This window comes from Anguilla anguilla, chromosome 9 (assembly GCF_013347855.1).
Source record: "Anguilla anguilla isolate fAngAng1 chromosome 9, fAngAng1.pri, whole genome shotgun sequence".
Lineage (NCBI taxonomy): Eukaryota > Metazoa > Chordata > Actinopteri > Anguilliformes > Anguillidae > Anguilla > Anguilla anguilla.
In genome coordinates this window covers 26065120-26086548 of record NC_049209.1, presented here as the reverse complement: position 1 = coordinate 26086548, position 21429 = coordinate 26065120, and the positions used below count along the sequence as shown (strand labels likewise).

Genomic DNA, 21429 nt, shown 5'->3' with positions numbered 1-21429 from the left:
CTGCCCCAAGCAGACACAGCACAGGCCAGGGACACTCAAGTGAGGCTGGTAAAGAGTGTGATCGAGCAGTACCGCAGTGGAATTGGCAAGTCACCTTTAACTGGCAAGGGGCTTGTGCGCCGAGCAAGTTTTGCAATTTCCAGCAGGACAGTAATAAAATAAGTGTCCTTTTGGCCAAGTGCCCCCCACTCAAGACTTATTTCCATGGTTATGGATGTTGTGCGTATTCTTAATCTTTGCAGTACCTAGTTAAGCACCTAGTAGAAACCTCCAGGTGCCCTGCAGTACCTAGTTAAGCACCTAGTAGAAACCTCCAGGTGCCCTGCAGTACCTAGTAAAGTGCCCAATAGGAATCTCCAGGTGCCCTGCAGTACCTAGTAAAGTGCCCAATAGGAATCTCCAGGTGCCCTGCAGTACCTAGTAAAGTGCCCAATAGGAATCTCCAGGTGCCCTGCAGTACCTAGTAAAGTGCCCAATAGGAATCTCCAGGTGCCCTGCAGTACCTAGTAAAGTGCCCAATAGGAATCTCCAGGTGCCCTGCAGTACCTAGTAAAGTGCCCAATAGGAATCTCCAGGTGCCCTGCAGTACCTTGCGGTTGCTAAATAGGAACCTATAGGTGCCCTGCTGTACCTTGTCATCACCCAATCATAATCTCTAGGTGCCTTGCAGTACCTTGTGGTTGCTAAATAGGAACCTATAGGTGCCCTGCTGTACCTTGTCATCACCCAATCAGAATCTCCAGGCACCCTAGGCCTGCAGTACCTAGTAAAGCACCCAATAGGAATCTCTAGGTGCCCTGCTGTACCTAGTAAATCACCCAATAGGAATCTCCAGGGGCCCTGCAGTACCATGTAAGCACCCAATAGGAATCTCCAGGCGCCCTGCTGTACCCAGTAAAGCACCCAATAGGAATCACCAGGGGCCCTGCTATACCTTGTGAGCGCTCCATGTGGCTCAGGGTCTCCATCTGTTCCACCAGGTCATTGGAGTTCCACTGGCTCATCCCCAGCAGCATTGCGCTCTTTCCCTCCAGCACCTCTGAGGGGAGAAAGAGGAGGAGAGGTTTGTGAAGGGGTGAGGAAAGATGGAGAATGGGAAAGGATGGTCTGTTTTATTGGCATGGCTCTATAATAACAAATAACAGGTCTCACCCTTATGGAAATGGAATAAAATACATAGTAAATAAGCAGAATTTCACAGCCATGCAATTATTACATGAAATATATTGAAATATCTGAAAGCCACAATGATTTCTCCTCTGATATTCATAATATATTTAATTTCTATATATTGCAATATTTCCTCCAAGGTACCATAGTTTGTTCCTCCTTTCTTCATATTAATCAGGCAACAATTCACAGAACTATCACTTGTAAATAAATAATATGGCACATTAAATTTATGCTTTTTATTTTTTTATTTTATTTTTTTAACATACATGTACAATCGATATATAAAGCTGGACATTTAATGGGGACATTCAAATAAAGGCTCTAATGGCAATAGCTAACCAGAGGAAAAGAACCTGCAGCACAAGAATCAGCATTAAAAGTCCATATGCTGCCACGCCTACCGAGAGATACTGAGAAGACCACAGAAGACCCTAAGAGAATGATAAAGACCACAGAAGACCCTAAGAGAATGATAAAGACCACAGAAGACCCTAAGAGAATGATAAAGACTACAGAAGACCCTAAGAGAATGATAAAGACTACAGAAGACTAAATATCTTTGTCCTCACTACATTATCTTGGGAGCTTGGAAAAAGCACGGTAGCTCATGTGTGGTGGACTGTGGAACAGACTGACAGATGCACAGTGGATGGGTGACAGGGGCACAGTACATGGACACTGCCACCGCATGCATCTGTGATGAGCTCTGCTTCTCCTGTTAACTCTGTGCAGTACATTTTAATCAGTTCTGCCGTGACACTTCATACACCCACACACATGCAGACGCACACACACACACACATTTACTGCATACACACGCAAAAATATCAGACCCCAGGATCAAAAGGCACCACAGAATTGAAACTGAAACCCATGCGTGTGCACACTACACTCATATTCCCACACACACACACACACACACACACACATACACATTACATTCCCATGCAAAATCAGACTACTCTCAGACATATGCAAATATATGCATGCACAGACCCTACTCACACACAAGCAAATACTCTACTCACATAAACACACAGTACACACACACTGTACTTATGTGCACACGCACACGCACACACACACACACACACACACACACACACACACACCTGCACACACAAATTTAGCTACATGAGCTAAAACAGATCCCTGACACTCACAGAGAGAAGGGGCAAAAACACAAGAGCAGCCACAAGCTCGGGCAAGAAATCATCTGAGAAAGAATGGATACACTTTCACATGAACTCAAAAATCTATAGATTTAATAATAAAGAAAGCAAATACAGAATATCTAACCAATATCAAGAGCCCACACTGGCCCAGGAATGCCTGCGTGAAAGCCATATGAATGACATGGTGGGCGGCAGAGAAAGAGAAGATGCTGACTCAGAGAGGTAAGAGAAAAAACGAGACACTCCCCTTGGACTGCCAACCATGAAAGATTGAAAGTCGAGGGACAAAAGGGAAAGAGAGAGAGAGAGTGAGAGGGAGAGAGAGAGAAAATGTGTGTGTGTGAGAGAGAGTGAGACAGACAGAGAGAGAGGTGCCCTTCAAACTGACAGCTTGGACAGAGAGGGGGGGAAATAGGAGAAAGGGAGAATGAGAGAGATGAAGGCAGATGAAATTGAAATCCTACAGTAACGCTGGCAGCTTACAACAGAGGCACACTGAACAAAACGCGGGCTTCAATCGACACTATTTCCCACGGGCTCAATTCATCTAATTATTTGAGTGTCTGGCAATATCTCACGAAGTGACCTTAGCGTGTGCGCATTCAGTTGAAAAATGGTCCATGGAATAACAGTTGGGGGGGGGGGGTGGTTGGGGTGGGTTCAAATGCAGAAATGTTTAAAACATAAAAAAGAGGATTATTTCACTCATGGAATGCTGAGCTGAACTGGAATGTTAATTCCGCATATGCCCCACCTGTGTGGGAACAGAGCTGTGGGACCCCTGGGAGACAGAGTGGGGAGTGCCAGCAGAGAGAGAAAATGAGGTCCTTAGGAACTGCTGCATGGAGAGTGGGGCAGGGAGAGGGAAAGGGAGAGAAAAACTCAAAAAAAAAAGAGTCACAGAGCAACATGGAGAGTGAAACAGTGACAGCTGCGACAAAAAGAGACCTTGAGCAAAAAAAAGCCCCAAACAAAAAACAAAGCTTTGCCATTTCAAACCACCTTCCTGTTCTTTTTTCCTCTGTTCTATTTTTAACCAGTGTACTGACTGACACACAGAAACCCCCTTCCCTTTAATAGCCTCTCTGATTTTAAACAAACCTCATCTTTACTTATAGTACAGCACAATGTTGACAGACGGCCATCTTTTCCGTACACTCAGGAGAATTCACACCTGTCAGCATAGAAAATTACCTGTCATTATCTACATTCACTGGCCTGTGTTAAAGTGTGTGCGTGTGCGTTTTTATTATTTATTTTGCCTCTGTAGAGGTTGAAGGGACAAAGGCTCAAACGTTTCAGCCTGCTTAGCTCAAATGGAACCTGACACAGTCATAGGTCTGCTTAGGTTCTAAACAAACATGCACCAGTGACAAAAACAATTACATGATACCATTGCTTTGCTTACTGCATGTGGGAATGATAGTGCAGAGTGAGGTTGATCTCAAACCTAGAGCTACAGTAGGGCGTGTGCTATAAGCGTTCCCAGGCTTGCCTCAACAGGAGCTGCACTTCACTGGTGCTACGTGTCACAGTTTCGCGCTGTCAGGCAGTGCATGGCTGTGTTTGGTTAGCTGTTATCTCCGCATTAGCAGATGTTGAGTGACTGCATCTTCAGGGGCTGGGGTCCACAACGCTAAGCCACTCATGCAGGAGGCCAGTAATGAGGTGGAACGTGTGGGAGGATACGCTGCTGCTGGAAGACCTACAGGACATCAGTTAATAAATGATTTTATTTATTTATTTTTGTAAATCAAACACGCCTCAAGAAAACCCTTTTCAAAAAACTGTCTCCAATGCTCTGACTTAATGTCAACTCGGAACTCGTCTATTTCACAGACATCTGATATTGGATTTGCTCGGTCGGTCTCCAAAAGTATATTTGCCATCAGGGACAGACAGAAATAGTGCAGAGATGTGGGTAGAACAGAGAAGAACACTACAGAGTGTACCCTTCTATTTAAAAAAAAAAATAAATAATACTTCAGATGTTACAGAATTCTGGTTTCTTTCCATCCTTCCTCTGCCTGCACCAGTTTGAATTGCCCTCTTTGAGGAGCGCTATTTTGGTAGCTGGCCCCTCCCCATAGCTGCCCTACATACGCCTGTTTTTTATTGGTGGGGCTCCCAAATGATGCTGTCAACAATGTGACACTTTATAAACATATGCAATTCTCATGTGAAAAATTTTCTATGTGAAATACTGCAAAACGTATGTCAGCAATATATCATTGTCCACGATCAGCAGTAAGACTGTGGACAACGAAAGCAGAAAATGAAAGCCAAATCTTCAAACACGTCATCGTTTATCACATGCGGCCATATTGCGAACGAAGGAGTGGTATCTGTGCCGATGAGGCACTAATTTGATTTGTTTGTACAGAGTGCTGATGGTTCTCAAAAAACTGTAAGTGGCATTGTGAAACTGCGCCGCAGTAATGTTTAAGTAATGAACGAGAGCCAGACGACTGCCACCTTAGCAGAATCACGGTGACGACCTGACATTAGCCCGAGTCAGGGAATCTACCCCAAGGGCTCCTTAAAGTTGAGGGATGGTTCTTTTCTGCTGTGAATTAGCCTGTTCTGTGGGATGTTCCTGCAGGCGCCTGCTTTACTGCAGCCTCATTCTTCCTATCACTTTGAGCTCATTACGCCCGTGTCTGTGGCGAGAAGCGGCCAGATGTCCAAACGCTCCCTCCAAGACAGGCTTCGGCTGCCAAGCAATTAACCCCCAATCCAGTGGTGGCCCATGAGCCAGAAGAACAGAAATGAAGAGAGCTAACCTTTAAACCGGAACGATCCTAGAGCAGTTTCTGATTGTTTTCACAATTAAACAGCTTTCTAATAATAAGCACTGATCACCCATGAGAAACTGATTCATTTTTAATTTAATTGTGCTCAGTGTAGCATAATGGCACTTTTGAAAATAATTAATTATGATTTCTTTGTGACAAACAAATGGGTGACAAGTCATCTTGATTATAACAAAGAGCTCATATTTAGCCATGAAACCACTTGCTTTTTTAATCATCACAACTAAAGCAGTACCATGTGAGGAGCCCGAAGCTAACTGTCACATGAAATCCAGTCAAGCAAAATGAAATCAGCCATGAATGTGTTGGACTTATTTGAATTAGCAGGTAGGAAGATGGTTTCTCTGAGCGCCCTGGTCATAAAGCCCCACTTCCCCAGTCTGGCTCTACCACGGTGACTGCCAAGAGACGGGCAGACCTCGGCTTATTTATTTTAACAACCCAGAAGGGCACTTTAATTAAAATTAGCTGATATGTGGACAAAAAAAAACAAAAAAACAAAAACAAAGCAAATGTCTTCTGCCCGGAATCCTGGAGTTAGCTGAAATAAAACTGTCCCTGAATTTGGCACACACAAATGGAAATCATTATTCAAATTCACCTGCTCAAATATCACATCTGGATTAACCCGATGGAAAGCTTATCAACTCGTAAATTCAATAAAAAAAGCACAGCTGGTGGAGCTGGCCTCAGTAAGATCATGAACACATTCACAGTTCATGAATAAATAACGCTGAAAATTAAGACAAAAAAATTGTTAAATATTTTGTCTTGTTTTGCACATCATATTTCTTTATGCTATTTCAATCCACTGTCCCTTCATGTGTATGCATGGTATTTTTAGCACATACATAAGATTTTCACTAAAGAAAAAAACTACAGGAAATAAGAGGAGCAATATTGTCTTACACATAGATTGTGTTTATATGTTGGATACAGTATTTCTGTGAATTAATTATGTGATGATTTATTGATGGAATGATATTTTCGGCAGGAATCTATGAAATAATACCAAGTCAGTGATATAAGGTTTTCAAGGCCAGCATCTGACTTATCCTGCATGGCAGGTTTATAACAATAGCATTATAGTCAAAGTCTGGGGTTACAACAACAGACATAACCAATGTCTGGGTTATGACAACAAGCTTACAGCCAATGCCTGGGTTATGTCAACACGGTTTCAGCCTGTGTCTGTGTTTTGAAAATGAAGTTTTAGCCAATATCTTGGTTCAACAATAATACAACTACACTACAGACAAGGTTCAGATTATGATGATAAATTCATACCAATGTTTGTGTTGAGATGACAAAAAATTGCAGTAAATGTCCAGATGACAATGCCATAAGGGAAATGTTAAGTATTTAGAGTCGTTTTAAAATAACAGTAAATATGACAGGATTCTACAGATTATGTGACAGTTTTAATTGTTGATTCACAGCTGAGTTATGTTAGTCCTACTGCACAATGGGTAGGGAGTGTGACAGGTAACAGTAGGGGTCAAAATACCTTGCTATTTACTTTTGCTACCACATTCATAAAATAACTAAACCTTTATGTTTAGAGAGGATTGTTGGGATATTGGACGAAATGAGGCGAAAAAAATCTGCTTCTGCATGTTTCATGTTGCTCGGATAACCAGAGTGTCACAGTGTTTTATTTAAAATGGAAGTGAGGAGACCAACACAAAGAGCTTGTTACACAATGCACATGGAAACACAAAAGGCATGTTATATTAGGCAGTGCAAAATAACCAGAAAATCGTATGGCTAGCTAGTCAGCTAGATTAAGAACATTACCGTAAATCTGATAAAGCCAGGACACTTCATTTGTTTAGCAGCACAGCCAGCTGACAACATTTTCAGCAGTTACCATATTAGTTATGACATCTTTGGCTATAAACGCTCTAAAATATGCATTTAAAAAATAAACAAAGAATAGAATTGGTATTTCAGAAACAGATAATACATTAAGCATTCAACTACGTGAATGCTCAGAATGTAATTTACAGTACATTCAGCATTCAACTACTGAAAGTGAATGATTATCGTTATTTTCAACAACAAAACATTAGACGCCATGTGCCAGATAACTGAAAACCTATGTACTTAGCTCCAGAGCCCTGAGAGAGAGAAATTTTCTCAAAGAGAGTGAGGGTGCAGTTGTGTCTGGCTGTGTCTCTCCAGTTATGTCTCCAGCATGTGTCTACCATATGTGCAAAGCACAGGCGTCAGTGTCCCATCATGGAGGGCCAAAGGCTCCGCTGGTTTTCAGCACCAGTGATTAATTTAAGTCTTTTGATTGGCTAAAGCATCTACTCACCTTGCTCTCAACGCCTTAATTGTCTTAAAGAAAACCTCAAATACCAACAAACACTGCAGCCCCCCGGGACACAAGCTGAACAACACTGGCACAGAAGAAGCATATGGTAACTTTATGTAGAGGTACAATGGGGGCGACATTCTTAATTTTTTTAAAAAGAATTTGCTGTCGTGTCTGGGCCAATATCAACATTTGTTCCAGCTGACCAAAGGATGCAAATTTAGCAGCGCTGTTGTGTGAGCGGAGGAGCAGCAGCAACATCTTGCTTGCGACAGTAAGAGCAGTACTGTGACGGAAGAGGCTGCATCCATCTCAGGCAATTACCAGAATATGAATTTTGAAGAATACATCCTTTCATGTACTACAAAGTTAAGGTTACATTCTGTGGTTTTGATTGCCTGGCCTCTCCATCACAGGAAATGGCTTATTGTCAACAACGTTGCGCACACGCCTCTCCGATGGGCCAGTGTCCCTGCGTCAAACGCATTTACATTCTCCGCTGCGACAGTGACGTTCCTTTAAAAAATATCAATTGTGTTCTTAGGGATGCGACACTGCATGCAAATCCTGCTCATAAACAACATCCGCTTTCATACAAGTACTGTGAAATAATAACAAACATTAACCTGTCAATAATTTGCGTTTGAATTAGATATTCTCTCAGAGGCTCATTTTTCCCCTGACACATTTTTCAAGGAAATGGCAGCCTTATATTTATTTTGAAGTTAGAGAATGATTTGCATTGATTTTTATTTATTTATTTATGTATTTATTTATTTATTTGGTTTTAGTAGAGTTGAATTTGCTGATAGTTGATTTTGTTTTTCTTGGGCATGGGGGTGGCATGAGTGGGACTGCGGAGCAATCCGGGACTTATTGTGGTGTGTGTTCTGGGGTGAGGGGAGGAGGGGATGAATAGAAAAAAAACATTGAAAGTAATTATGGAATATAATACAGAACCTCTGGGGCTGACATCAACAACTGATATTTGCTGGTTGTTACCAATACTTATTTTACCATGTCCTACATTGGGGAACAAACATAAACTGTAATCCAATTTCCACATCCCTGGAAGAAGCTGATGAGCACAAATGGCAATGTGAAGGAAAGATTTAACTAATTTATGTGTAACAAAAAAATTTAATTTGCTTACTTCATTACTAAGCAGAGAGCATGAGTCTATAGAGCTACTAGCAGGGCTGTGTAATATTTTCACATTTGTGATTTTAAAAAATGCACAGTGCAAACATAAAATATTTCCATTGCATCCGTGTAACAACAGTTCAATCAAGTTTTATTATTATTAATGTCAAATCTGCAGGACACAAAGTTAAACACAATTTCTCTTCTCCGAAGGACAACTGCCTGCATTATGGGAGAAATCAAGTTGCCTCTATCATGCCCCATGAATAGTAACACAATACTTTAGAACTCTAATTCCCACCTTACACTGCAAGAGATTGAAACTTTTGAACAGTAGTGCAGTCAGTCAGCTAGCTAGATTTGAGAAAACTGTGTTTACCGGGTATTGATATTGTCGCTTTTTAATCATATTAAATAAAAAGAATATAACCCCCTCTTTTGCTATTTTCTGTAAAGAAAATTGTAATTTCAGCAGAGCTGCTTTTTGAAATTAAGTTAATTATTGTCATTCATCTTTTTTTTTCTTCTTTTTGGCATTAGATAGCGCCAGCGATGCAGAAGCAGGTTGTTTGTCTGCCGTTGGTGAAACTCTTTTTTTCTCAATGCATCAAGCTTTATGTACTGTTATGTGGACATGCAAGGTCAGTCTCAATGTTGATTGGCTCACGACGTGAACTGGCCTATTTCTTTGATTGCTTCACGCTGTGAACCACTTTGTTTTGAAAACTCTGGCTGATTACAGAATGCAGAATTTGAGGGAATAAACAGTGTATGGTAATGAATTTCTGTGACAACAGCTCTTTCTATGATTGCTACTATCTAAGCTGATGGCTAATATTTCCCCAATATTATCTTGCATCCCAAAAAAAGCCCTCTAAATAACCTTCCATGCTAGAAGGCTTTTTTTATGTGTGTGTTATCATCTGAGAAAAAAAAAAATTCCTGTATTTGAACCATATAACCTATATAAGGGGGGTACTACTGAGACAACACTGTCTGCATCTGTATCTGTTCAAGAAACAAAAATAATCTATATTTGCATTTATAAAGAAAACTGGAGTGTGAGTTATACTTCATTTGCATTGCACTGATATTGATGAAAACGTATTTCCAAAAACACAGAGCAGCTGTAAGAGATGCACTGCTGTATGTGTCAGGGTGAAGATGCTTGAACTTACAGGCGTAGCTTTACTCGAGATACGCTCTCACGGGATTTCAACCAAGCCGTCTTTCAAGGTGCTTATCATCTTTCAAACTTCATCTTCACCTTCAATGAAAGTTCATTTTCTCAGTTCTATTTGAGGATTCGCAGCCTTGGATTTCGAGGAGAGTCTCAGAGATTTTACAAGGGTGCTACCGAAATAATACATTTTGGAGGGGAAAATGAATTTCCTATCCACAGGGATAATACAAACACCCAAACAATATGCATGTAATGATCTGCTTGACAAGGTAATGCGCCCAAGATTCAGACAAATTACAAATGATGATGCAGGACACAAATAGGGGAAAAAAAATGTGATCCTGTTTAATACAGCAAGTACGTGTACATCGACATTTACCATTATGTTTACGATTTTTAAATAAATCTTCTATGCAATGAGAAATTCTGCATTCCAATGCCATGTTACCATCTTTTCACTTGTATGTTGAAAGACATTGCAAACAGCCATTTCTGTGATAGCTCCACCTCAAGGTTATTGGCACTACAGGTTATATCAATGATGCCTGTGAGATGTTGATAACTGAATTAAAATGCTGAATCGAAAGACAAGGTTTGGCAAACCATATATTGATTGGATTACCTTTTTCCTAAACCCTTTGAAGAGTAGGATTCTTTGGAATATTTTTTCAACATTTCTCAGTCACTGTTCTAGACCTCCATTGCTTTCTATTAATAGCAGTGATTGTTACATCAGCAATAGAATACTCAGTTATTCTAAAAACATATTTGTGATCTCACGCCTAATGTGCAAAAAGGTCCTCATATTTACAATATATTGCTATAACTCCTTAAACCTTAAGGGATGTTTCTGTCAAGGGATTTTATGTTGCCAGTTATTGCAGGGAAGACAATAATTGTTTTGGGGAGTCAATTATTTATAAATTTCAGCAACACACAAGGAAATAATAGTATCAAAAACAGTAGCACGCGGAGCTGAAAGTGCCACAAACATGTTACCATGTGATTCAATTATGAGAGATTTTTATAGTACACATGACCTGAAAATAGGGATTCAGTTTCAGCTGCACCACAGAAAATTCAAGAGACGGACCCTGTCTGACGTGCCCTTGAATTAATCCAACTCTTTAAGTGGAGCGCAGTGTAAAACATTATGAGAGAGTAAGTGATTTCTATTGATTAAAAGGACAATGAGGGGAAACAATAATAAAATGAACTGGCAAAGGAAATGCGAGGAAAAAATAAGGAGGTCACTGACCTCTGGCGTCGAAAAACTCATCATCAGAGCTGTCGATGGACTCTTGTGCAATGCTCTGCATCCTCCAGTGGGAGGCGCTGTACTTGCGTGCAGCAGCTAGTGGGCAGAGGAGAGAGAATGTGTTATAACAGATAATAGCCAGTAATTTCAGGACTGCAAACTTGATTACGAAAGGATCCTGTGCCCAAATTCTAATGAAATTATTTATGTATTTTATTCACCATCAAAATGGTGAGAGGCTGCTTCAGTGCGGGTCAATGTGAAGGTTGCATTGCTCAGATTGTACACAAGATCTTTACATACATTTGCACTGTAGTGGTCCATTCTAATAACTGTGTGTCTATGGGGAACCTTTGAATAAACTGTACTGTATGTCATACGGTTAAGTGCCAAGGCAATCAAAAAGATTTCACTAACATTTTTAAAAGGGGGAAAAACACCCAGTCAAGCATTTTGAGTAAATTATGTACCCGGCCAGATCAGTGGTGCTCAACTCTCAACTTTTCACACAAGAATGAGAAACTGACCCTTTGAGCACCATCCTCATTGGCCCTGGAGCTCAGTATTAATAGTTTTACAAGTCATTTACAAATACTCACAAGAACGTCAATATTTATTTTAATAATTTAAAGGGGCCTCCACCTGTACTTTTAATGAAAATTCTGACTTTGCTTGGGTATGTGTGCATATGCGCAGATGTGTTTAGGTGTGTGTCTGTGTGTGCGTTTGTACATGTCTGTATATACAGAACAGTGCAGAAGTCGGACACCTTTCATTTATTCAGTTACCAGTCAAATCAGCCATGCAGTGCAAATGATTGTTTTCAGTGTCAGACAACGCAGGAAACATATATTTCACAGAAAATTACAGAAAAGCCTCCACCACTACATATGATATCAAGTCTATCAGTATTTTCCCACTCTTCCTTTTGTGCACTCTGCCAAGTCTTCAATCCTTCCAATCAACAAACAATTTACAGCTGTGTCCTCCCAACAAAATGTGTTAGCAAACTGTGAACAATGTTATGTTAGAACCCTTTGCCTTTAAAAGTGACTCCAACATTCAAACAACTACCTTAGCTGCCTTTCAGATTTCTTTATCATGTGCATCTACGGTAAAATGGCTAAAGGAGCTATTTCCGATGAGATTAGATATAAGATAATTCAACTGTATAAGGACGGTAAAAGTCAAATAAAGGAAAATAAGTCTAAAAAACAAGAGTTTCCTAAGCTGGAGTTCAAAAGATTCAGCAAAATACAGAGAAAATTGGATTCCTGACAACCATGCAAGAACTGGTAGATCACCATCACAAAGATAGTACTTGAAGATTTTATCTTTAAGAGGCAGAAAAAAAAATCAAGCTCAACTCTTGCTTCAGATCTGAAGAAAACCACAGGTGTTTCTGTCAATCCTTCCACTGTGAGAAAACAACTCAAAGCTATGGGTCAAAAACGATGTGTAGCTCTCAAAAACCCATGACTGAGAAAAGGAAATCAACAAAAGAAAATTTGTACTTGTATACCAAAACTACAAGTGAGATGTGAAGTAAGGTTTTATGGACTGAGGAGTCTAAATTTGAGAGGCATAATGATTACAATAAATACAACAAATCATAACATATCATGTAATACCCTCAGTACAAGGTTTGATTGGGAACAAAGTAATTCTATAGGAAGATAATGACCCAAAGCAGACTGCTAAGAACACAAAGCTGCTGATTTTCCCAGAACAATGTACTGGTCACCCCAAAGTCCAGACCTCAACATTATTAAATATGTTTAGGATTACTATATATAGTGGTGCCAGGAAGGGAGATGGAGCACTGGCCACCAGGGGGCAGTGTAGACCCTACATGCAGGTAGAGCAGTAGCTGTGGCCAATTGCAATTACCACGGCTGCTGCTCATTACCTAATAATTGGCCTTACTCCCAGGCCTAAAGAGAAACCTTTTCTTCAATGGCTATTGTGGTTGCTGGTGTGGAGTAATCTTTGGTTCTAGTTTTCATTTACATTATTTTAAGAAGAGTTTTGTTATTTTTCCAGTTTTAGACTTATAAAAGGCGTTAAGCTGAAAATCCTTTGACCTGATCTTGTCTGTTCATTTGGTGATACATGTATATAGTACTGTGTCTATATACACTCTATACATATACACTATATATATATACTATATGTATAGTGCAGTCTATAACTATTTGGACAATAACACAATTGCTGTTGTTTTGGCTCTGTACTCCAGCACATTGAATGTGCAATGAAACAATGAATTTGAGGGGTAAACTGTCAGCTTTCATCTAAGGGTATTTGCATCCATGTCTATGTGAATCCTGGAGTGTGTTCTTAACAGTTCTTCTTCACAGCTGAAAGTATTCTTTGGTCATCCACTACACTGGTCTTCTGTGGTCTACCAGGCTGTTTGCTATTTATGAGCTTGCTAGTGCATTCTTGCTTAACAATGCACCACTTGACTGGACACACCCAGCGTTTTGGCTAGTTCTCCGATCAATTCATTTTAAGTTCTCAGCATCAGCATGGCCTGTTTTACTGGCATTGACAGGGGACTATGGGGGAACTATGTATAAAAATGGCTGCAATTCCTACATGGTTCACCCAAATATGTAAATACCTGCATTTTAAAGCTGACAGTCTGTACTTTGAACCTGAGTGAATTAATGCCATTGTAATGAAAAAGATTTCTGCAACAACAAAGGTTTCAGGCTGTTGATATATTTTTATCATTTCATAATCAATAATGCTAAATTTCTAGTCTGCATCCGGACACTCTCCCACACAGTGACTTCCAACCACCTTATGTTCGTATGATCCCTTTGAACCCTATCCAAATCAGCTCTTTGCCTTGGTTCCGGTTGAGTTCACTTCCAGTGACCTGAGAAGGGCCGAAGTCTGAAAGGTGACTCAGCTAGCAGTTTTGCTTCTGGCACAGAACAAATATGGGTCTCGAGAGAAAAACGGACTATTATAAAACAAAGGAAGAGAGCTGCAATGGCCCAAAATGATTTTTGCTCTACTTTCAGGAAGCAAGAGAAGATATTTTCCAAATCCGCGTCTTTTGCTGTTAAGAATTATTTTTATTATTTTAAAATATATGGTCCAAAGGAGCTCATGTGGCGCTCGTCGTGACCTCCGTTCTCAATTCCGGAGAGTGCAGGCAAGTGCGTGCTTTCTTCTGATGCACGTCATCCTCCGCTTCTTTACACACTACGGTCAACAAGTCAGGCACAGACACAAGTCAGAGGAAAACATAATATGTGCCGCTCAACAGGCAAACCACAAGGGTCGTTAGCACACAATGAGACATCATCCAACTGCCATAGTTGCCACAGGCATAGATTTGATACTAGACCAGTTTCCGTGCACTGCAACAGTGCCTTAACGGGATGAGCCACCAAGAAGTTCATAGAATTACCGATTTACAAAAACGAAATGTGCTCCGCTTGAGTTGCAAATTGAGAATAGCAATCAGATTCACATCTCAAGGTCCTGATATAGCAGCTGAGACTTCAATTGCATTTTATTAAGATGAATGGCTTCTTATAGATGCTGCAAATTTTCTCTTTTGTGTCTTTGGAGAGGCTGCATTAACATGATTATTTCTGTCAGCTAAATGAATGCAATAGTGAAGAAGATGCACATTTTTTTGCTTACGTAATCTTATGCAAACGTTCAATATTATTAAATGACGTGCCTTGCACTTAAAAGCGCATTCCTACAATTGATTGCATATCAAATCCACTCATTTCACACGGAGGGAATGAGAGTGTATAAGAGCGAAATAGGAGCGATAACCCATAATTTTCCCCCATTGCAGTTGGTCGTCAGTTTGCACCCAGCTCCTTGCGTAGTAGTTGTTTTTAGTCCATCATGTGCAACACATACTGGATATATTACAGCACGTGGTAGAAGAAAGTGACATTTGAAACACTGTTCTTACTTAAGCATCTTTCAAAACACTTAATATTCTTTTCATCCATGCACGACTGCGGCTGACATTAGAATCAATAGAAAAACCTCTCAGGGGCAGCCAAATGAAGATTTCTTATCAGTCAAAAATGGACTAAGCTAATGCATTTTCTATGGGCTCAAATGCTGACGGATGATGGAGGTAGTGCATGCGTTTTCCACAATCTTTATGCAGCTCTATTTGTATTTTTACTTACAATTTACGCATGTCAAAAGTTGAAAGCAGCTGAATGTTATCATCCATTAACTGCTGGCTTGTGGGATCCGCGTTTCTTTACTTCCTGATTCCCTTCCTTTCGGAATACACTGGAAAAATCCATGTGATTTACTCAACTGAATTGTGGACAATGGCTCCACATAATGTGCTTGCTTTAAATTTTGTGTTGTTCGTATTCTGGCGGCTTATACATTAAATGACAGCATTGAATGAATATGACCTTGTTCAGTACTTTCAGTAGATGCTCATTCCCTTTTCCCAGTGTATCAAATCAGAAAATGCCACACATGCAGCACCTATTTTAGACAGATACAAAAAAAAGACTATTTGTGACACGTGCGTAAGTGATTTTCATAGGTTTCACCCCTTTCCGCATACCTCCGGCACTTAAAATGGAGTCACAGAAGGTTTTGCTCCTTTATGGGCCTGTTTCTAGCGATAAAGCCTTTTCTCCCCACCCATTCTGGGCCAGAGCACCGCCCGACTTTCTGCCTTTGATCGTGGACCTTCATCGTGTCGTCGCCTCTAGGTTCATTTCTCCTCTATTAACTGGGTCCAGGACTGTTTGTACGGGTGCAGCGTAGCTTGTTATAAAAGAGAGGTTTCAAGGCTTCCATTACCGGGGTTGGCTCTCCAACTCGCCCTTTTTTTTTTTTTTTCAACCTTTGCACATCTCCACTGGCAAGGCAGATTGTGAGTTTATAATTGGCGGTTGGTCGACCCTCACAACTGGACAGTCACAAGGCGGATTATGAGTTTATAATTGGCGGTTGGTCGACCCTCACAACTGGACAGTCACAAGGCGGATTGTGAGTTTATAATTGGTGGTTGGTCGACCCTCACAACTGGACAGTCACAAGGCGGATTGTGAGTTTATAATTGGCGGTTGGTCGACCCTCACAACTGGACAGTCACAAGGCGGATTATGAGTTTATAATTGGCGGTTGGTCGACCCTCACAACTGGACAGTCACAAGGCGGATTGTGAGTTTATAATTGGCGGTTGGTCGACCCTCACAACTGGACAGTCACAAGGCGGATTGTGAGTTTATAATTAGTGGTTGGTCGACCCTCACAACTGGACAGTCACAAGGCGGATTGTGAGTTTATAATTGGTGGTTGGTCGACCCTCACAACTGGACAGTCACAAGGCGGATTATGAGTTTATAATTGGCAGTTGGTTGACCCTCACAACTGGACAGTCACAAGGCGGATTATGAGTTTATAATTGGCGGTTGGTTGACCCTCACAACTGGACAGTCACAAGGCGGATTGTGAGTTTATAATTGGCGGTTGGTTGACCCTCACAACTGGACAGTCACAAGGCAGATTGTGAGTTTATAATTGGCGGTTGGTCGACCCTCACAACTGGACAGTCACAAGGCGGATTGGGAGTTTATAATTGGTGGTTGGTCGACCCTCACAACTGGACAGTCACAAGGCGGATTGTGAGTTTATAATTGGCGGTTGGTCGACCCTCACAACTGGACAGTCACAAGGTTGCTGCCTGGCCCCCAGGGTTTCTCCGCATCTTTCATTCTTTATATAAGCCAAGAAATGCGTGTATATCTTCAGTGATAACAAACTTGGTCGAAGTGCATATGCAATCATTTAACAATGCTTGTACTAAGGTCTCTGTTTTTTCTTAATCCATGGCCAATTTTCAATTTGCTGTCAATAGGGCATGGCATGCAGCTATTTTTATGTTGTTGAGTGTGCTGTAATATGACAGTAACTGATTGCAATAAAAGCTCTGTCATGGCTTCCAGGTAGTGTATAATTACTGGATAATACCATTTACATGGAGACTTATCTTTATGTTGTTGTTGTTATTGTTTTTTATGAAAGCATTGACCCTAAGAAATGGTACCACCAAATGAGTGGTCTCAAAACTAAAAACTGAATCTGCAACAGTTGTAATTCAAAACCCTTCACCTGTTCCTTCTAATTAGCTTGTTAGAGTAGTTTGTGTGTGCCCATTGAAAATATTACAACAGTAAGCATTTGAGATGTGCTAAAACATTTACACCCTTTTCAATACTGCACATGTTGTTCAAGACCTCACAAAAACACAACTCTAGCTGTATCTTTCTATTTATGGACATTAATCTTCACACTTCCCGGTGAAGTGTGGCCTTTCTGGACATAGCAATTCAAATTCAAATGATCCTGACAGCAGAAAAAGAACATTGGCCTTTTTGGTGTGCATTCCATCTTTTCAATACCACACAAAAAAGCTTTCTTTTTCACAGTCATTTTGGTTTAATACCAGCATCATCTTTCAGCTCTCTGTGAAATGGGAGAGGTCAAATCTGTGTGGCAACCACTTTAAGGGATAATTTGAGAATGCAAATTTCAGCCTGGAAAACACACTAACTCACTTCAGACATAAAAGTGACACGGTATGGTGTCTGCATTTCCTTTCCTGGAGTTTGACTGAAATCCTCTTGACCCCTAGATAATTTCACCTCTCAGTTTATATATTCTAGTGCTGTCTAAACTGGCCTATATTGAATTTTGTTCCAAAAAACATTTGTCAAGCCTCTTGTCAGACGTGTACCATTACTTGTTAGGTTACTGTGAAAGAAGATATCCTGATACTTGTATTTTTGTGTATGATGTTTGACAATCATGACATGGCCCACAGTGCAGCTTTAGAGGTAAAATACTGCATTGATCACGTGTGAAGAAAACCATGGTTCTGTATGTCTAGCAGAAAAGACTAAAATAGTACCTCTGCTTGGCATTTACACACACATTACACATTGTACACACACACATTTACACATTGTTTTTTACATAGACAAAGGGTGATGTGCCTCAGTGGTCAAATATAATTTGCTTTCTCGGCATTCTTTATTGATTTATTTGTTTGTTTTTTTTATGCACAGAAAGCAACACATAGAGCAAACTGACCTTCATAGCTTGGCTGACCTATGCACTGCTGCTTGGAGTCAATTTGTTAGAGAAATGCCTCTAACTTGCCTCAGGTAATGCTGTCCCATAGCTGGCTGAGAGGCTGGTCAGTGGAAATGCAGCTTTGGTCCCTAATGTTGCTCCATGCTTTCTGCAGGCTTCGTGACCGATGCTACTTAATTTATATCCTTTGTCATTCACGGCACACGCATTTTCTTTCTGAATTTATTTCTCAGATCATAATTGCTCGTGACCCTCTGGTCTCATATCCAGAACAAGGCCAGCACCATAAATCCCTCATTAATTAGATTTTGGAAATATTTTTGTCATATTTTATTCAAGTACATCAAATTTACAATTATTTTTATGAATTTAATCAAACTCCAATAGGTTGAGGCAAAAAGCTGTCTGTGGAGCCATTGCACTTGGTTCTTAAAATAATAGACTCGCTCTTGCACATATCCTGAGGGATGTTCAGTCAACGGTTAAAATGGGGAATTGGAATATTGATAGCTGCCATGATAAATTTGTGGATAGTCCATTATGGATAGCAGCTTGGAACAGATACAAAAAGGGGTGACCCGTATGGCATTTTTAACTCGCTGTACTTCTCATTCGCATTTAATGTTATCCCAGGAATGCGATTTGCTCCGCATAAGCAGCCTATGCCCCTGAAACTGAGTTTCTGGGAAAGACCTGAGCCAATGTGAGAGAAAATTCACTAAAGGATGGCCATGCAGAAAGTGATGAGCGACAGAGCCTTATTTAGGTCCTTATTTATGGACGCACAGGCTCAGAGTTGCAGGTACAGCTCTATGTAGCTCTTTTTCTTTTTCCTTTTGATGAATGTCTCTCTCCTAGCTGTAGATAGCCCAACTAATAAGAGTGAGCGGTGAGCATGCAGAGATGTCTCTCAGCACAGAGGGAAATAAGTCAGGTGCCTCTTCAGTAGGATTTTAATTGAACTCATTCATCTTCCTGGTTCCTGTCATGCATACATTCTGAGACATCTGCCTGAAATCAACACAATAACAAAACAATAATCTAGCGTTTTCTAGCAGTTATGTAGCATTTCAAACAAAGAATGTAAGCATAAATGTATACATGCGCATAGTTCATTGCATGTATGATTTTTTAGGAGTGATAAAAAATGTTAAACTCCTCAAGCAAGCAAACCCCTTATGGTTTAGAGAAAGAGACCAGATGAAAATGACAGTGAAAACGATACTGTAAGTGAAACCACCAGTCCTTGGCTGTCATCTTGAACAGCTGTTGTGATCACTGTTGGTGTGAACCACTATAGTGTAAAAGATATTTAGACCCCCGGGACATACTGTAGATAGGGAAGCAGGTCTCTCTTATTTCTGTCAGTGACCTTTACCGTTATAACATTGTTTCTCCGAGGACCACCCAGTGCTGGGTTGAAATCTTGTCATCGTTCGCCTTGCACTCACATTATTTCTGTGCTTAATTATACCCTTACTTTCAGTTAAACAAAATCAGGATAAACCCCAGGGTACAAACACAAAAATGAAGCAGGGATCTCAGATCTAAAATGTGCTCCACGGTCCACAACTGAATTTTGACCATGCCAGTGCCAAATGTAAGCAACCTAGTGTCATCCTGAGAGGGCGAGTTTTTACTCTGATAGCTATTCCCCATTTCCATATTTGATCAGGCCCCCCACAGTCAACCTATGCCAGACGCGCCACTGATGCACTGCAGAGTGGCTATTACATTGCATTTGGTATGGAATAGCTGCTCTTGTCTAGACAGACATGCGTAGGTTACGTTTGTTTTGTTCTGTTTTACACACAATCCACATATATTGAAGGAAATAGAATACCGTAACAATTCAGTCAAATTCCCTTCCTCAGGAGTGCAATGGCAGTGCGTCACCATAGAATTGAACCTGCAACCTCTATGTTACAAAATCAGTAAAAGCGAAGCAAATGAATGAAATAGGATAAAATGTAACATGACGTCTTTAAAAATGTTACATTGCATTACTTGTTAAAATAGTTATTAAATGCAACTCCCCACTCCAGTCCAACAAATATTTTATATGAGCACATTTAATAAATTACCTATCACTACATTCATTAAGTTTACTGAAATAAAAAGCGGATATTTCAAGCAGAGTTAGATTTATCATTGTTCATATTGTGTTGTCAGGAACGTGCATAATTCCCACTGCTGAGGGTACATTTGGAAGCTAAAACGCTGGAGCCCACACACTGTCAGTGGTGTAAAATTGTTTATGCCTCAGGGAACCACGGTAAAAACCAAATACTTTGTCTATGAACGAGATGAGTAAGCAGGAAACACCGCAACCTTCTAAGTAAAGTTTGTTTTTGGAAGATGTCATTTATTAGCCAGACCTAAAAAAAATGCTGAAAACTGTCATATAAAAACTATAGAGATTTTACAAATGTCACACAGGGCTGGGTGTAGAGATGCCAGGGACATGCTGACAGAGTGAGATCTGCCAAGTATGACGTCAGCATAGCCACCATCAAGGATCTAAGCTGGAGTGTAGAAAACAATACATTTTTTCAACCAAACACTGTCCATTCTGCTCTTTTACTGGTATAATGCCAGCTTAATTATGAAGCAATTAGAACTATATCCAATCCGTGTAATGTTCAACTCACATGCATGACCAGAGCAGTTGAATGTGTCCACAATAAAACAAATTGATATTAACAAGCTCATATGATGTCATAAATAAACATCTGATTTCATAGGGCACATAGTCAAAATGTCAAGTCTTAATGCCCATAATCTACTTAACCTTTCCTGAATTCCCTCACCTTGGACTTATATGAATAATTAAAGTGTGTCTGATTAAAATGTTAATGCACACCATCCTGATTTCCACATGAAAAAATATTAGATTAATACTAAGTAGCTTTAGCATTGCATTGAATTTGAGAAGTGTGACATGCATGAGATTAGCAGTACAAAGCAGGTGACGAGGCGACCGCATACAAACGTGCGTCTCTGTTAAGGTGCCATTTTTCATACTAACAAGAGGAAGTGAGGGAAGTGGGCCCCCATGTATACCAACAGTGGAAAAAAAATGCACCTGAAGCACAGGAGCCATCACAGTATTTCTAGACCTGGCACAAATCAATGCAGGTATTTTCACATTTCTCACCACCTGGGACTTCAACTGCCTGCTATGTGTTCTGCAGAAGTAGAAGCCATCCACTTCCGCGGAGCACACAGTCGCCAAGAAAACCTGATTT

At 40.4% G+C, this 21429-nt stretch overlaps 1 protein-coding gene across 4 annotated transcripts in view; it reads right to left on the bottom strand.

Annotated features, from left to right (window-relative positions):
* Nucleotides 1-21429, bottom strand: part of LOC118235890 (membrane-associated phosphatidylinositol transfer protein 3-like) — a 109229-nt gene that overhangs the window by 65919 nt on the left and 21881 nt on the right. For 2 of the 4 annotated variants that reach the window (XR_004766935.1, XM_035433758.1), the window contains exons 2-3: nt 11066-11161; nt 935-1039 (exon numbers count right to left, since the gene is read on the bottom strand). Coding sequence is in view for 1 of the 4 variants with exons in the window: in XM_035433758.1 (XP_035289649.1) it covers nt 935-1039; nt 11066-11161 (201 nt within the window). In the remaining 3 variants the exon portion in view is untranslated. The remainder of the gene's footprint in view (nt 1-934; nt 1040-11065; nt 11162-21429) is intronic. The other 2 variants (XR_004766936.1, XR_004766937.1) reach the window with 2 other exon arrangements.